The sequence below is a fragment of the Lolium perenne genome, chromosome 4 (genome assembly GCF_019359855.2).
Source record: "Lolium perenne isolate Kyuss_39 chromosome 4, Kyuss_2.0, whole genome shotgun sequence".
NCBI lineage: Eukaryota > Viridiplantae > Streptophyta > Magnoliopsida > Poales > Poaceae > Lolium > Lolium perenne.
The window spans coordinates 80,028,445-80,030,908 of record NC_067247.2 but is presented as its reverse complement, the minus strand read 5'-3'; the positions used below and the strand labels follow the sequence as shown (position 1 = coordinate 80,030,908).

Below are 2,464 nucleotides of genomic sequence, written 5' to 3'. Positions count from 1 at the left end.
ATGCTGAGCTGGTATGCCGATCCGACGTGGCAGCATGTGTGGCGCCCCTCCCAACGGCGCCACACATGCCAACTTGTATCATCTTTTCGGTCGAAAACATCCAGAGTGTGGCGCCGATGCCACGGGCGCCACACATCCACTTAAGTGTGGCGCCCGCGCCCGCGCCCAGCCCGAGCCATCCTTCTTCTTTCTCTTCCTCTCTCCTTCTCCTCCCCAACCGCCGCCGCCGCCCGCCTCCCCTTCGGCCCCCCACCAAATCGACCAAGGAATTGTCAGATCTATCCGGCCAACTCCTTCCTCCTCCATTCCTCAAGGTATTCCCCTTCGATTCCCTCCGATTCATCCACTAGTGTTGGTGGATTTGGTAGATTTGGATATGAACCCTAGATTTGGTAGATTTCTTGGATTTGGATATGTGGAAATTTATGTTGGTGGAATCTACATTGTAGTATATGTGTTTGAACCAAAGATTTGTTGGAACCCTAGATATGAAATTTTACATGTATGTGTTGAAATCCTATGTATGTATGTGTTGAAATGTTGGTTGTGTTTGAACCAAAGATGTTTGAAATGGCTATGTATGTGTTGAAATGGGTATGTAAGTGTTGAATGTGTATGTGTAGGAACCCTAGATATGTTAGTGGATTTGGATATGAACCCTAGATTTGGATATGTTGGTGGATTTGGATATGAACCCTAGATTTGTTCAAATTCTATGTATGTATGTGTTGAAATGTCTAATATTTGCCTAGCAAATGCATTCAAATGTGTTACATATGCCTAGTATTCTTGATGGAATAACTCATATTTGTTAGGAATGCCTAGATATGAATGTATGTGTGATGGCTTATTTGGATATATTCTCATGTATGTGTTGCTCATATTTGTTATGAATGGCTCATAATATGTTGTATTTGTGTAAACATGTAGGATGGTGTGGCTCGTGGATGAAGAGTACGACAGGGATCACCGGGCTGTTCATATGACGGAGAGGACAACGGATCTTCACCCTTTGAAGATTCGTTACCATGGCACAGTGGATATAGCATATGACGAGAGGTACACGGAGTTCATCCAGCCTACCGGTCTTATGCCGTTCATATCCCTTGTAAGCCGTGGGGGGCCGAACATGAACCCCTCGGCAATCACCGCCCTTGTCGACCGGTGGAGGCCGGAGACTCACACCTTCCACTTGAGGGTCGGCGAGATGACCCCTACTCTCCAGGATGTTTCCATGATCCTTGGACTACCTATTCAGGGCGAGCCACTGTGTATGAACACAACTTCTGATGGGTGGCGCCAGCAGATGGAGGCGCTTATTGGCAGGGCTCCTCCGCTGCCAGAACAACTAAATAAGAGAGCTCCCGCCGGGGCGTCTTTCTCTTGGATTAGGCTTAACTTTGGAGAATGCCCGGAAGGGGCCGACGAGGACACTCGGAGGACGTACGCCCGCGTGTACTTATGGTACATGATTTCGAGGACTCTCTTTCCTGACAGTGGGGGGAAGCTGGCCCATTGGTGTTGGCTGAAGGCGCTTACGGTGTTGGATAACCAGTGGAGTTGGGGAACAGCGGCACTTGCCTACCTCTACCGGCAGGTGATGATTTGCTCAATGTACTATTTTCCTATAGTAGTGTGCTAGACAAAGTACTAACCAAATGTCTTATGTGCGCAGTTGGACGAAGCTTGTCGCAGGACTGGGAGCGGGACTGGGAGCGGCGGTATTGGTGGAAGCATGCTCCTACTTTCCGTATGGAGCTGGGACCGCCTATCAGTTGGGCGTCCCAAGGTATTCAACGAGAGGCCATGGCCTCATCACCATGAGAACCTTGATCGGGAGCCCACTTGGGCATACCTTTGGGACAATGTCTCGGAGATGACGAGCGATTCAATGGTCATGTACAGGCAGTACACTGCGGAGTTGGACACTCTTACCGCTGAGCAGGTAACCGATCACTCTTTTGCAATCCTAGTTTTCATTGATTCTACTGGCATGTTCTAAATTCTGAGATATTTGTATGCTGCAGGTGGAATGGGAGCCATATGGTGGCTACTACCATATTGACGCGGGGATGCCTGACCTCAACCACAAGTACACGGAGGAGGCGCGGTTCTGGCGTATGCGCTGCCCACTCATATGCATGTGGCTTGTTGAACACCACCAGCCGCAAAGAGTGATGAGACAGTTTGGGCTGTATCAGGACTGCCCACCAGTGTGGCAAGACACGGACAAGGCGCTTCATAGGTAAACTTCTGGAATCATGCGATGCAAGATTCTTGATAGAAGAGGTACAAACTAACTTGTTGATTCTTGCAGGCTTGATAGGCAGCGGCAGAGGAAGATCACAAATTGGCCAGTCCATCATAGCGGTCACGTCGCAGCGTTCCAACACTGTTTGGAAGCGGCACGGAATGCTGGCCCTGAGGAGATTGTGCGTCACGACCTCGCCGCTTTCAACAACTA

The 2,464-nt window shown here is 49.4% G+C and overlaps 1 protein-coding gene across 1 annotated transcript; it reads left to right on the top strand.

The window, feature by feature from the left end:
* On the top strand, nucleotides 1-1,642 carry LOC127348463 (protein MAIN-LIKE 1-like). The gene is made up of 2 exons (XM_051374486.2): nucleotides 1-11; nucleotides 931-1,642. Exons 1-2 carry the CDS (start codon nucleotides 1-3, stop codon nucleotides 1,640-1,642), a joined length of 723 nt encoding a protein of 240 aa, XP_051230446.2.
* Nucleotides 1,643-2,464: the final 822 nt, after the last annotated feature.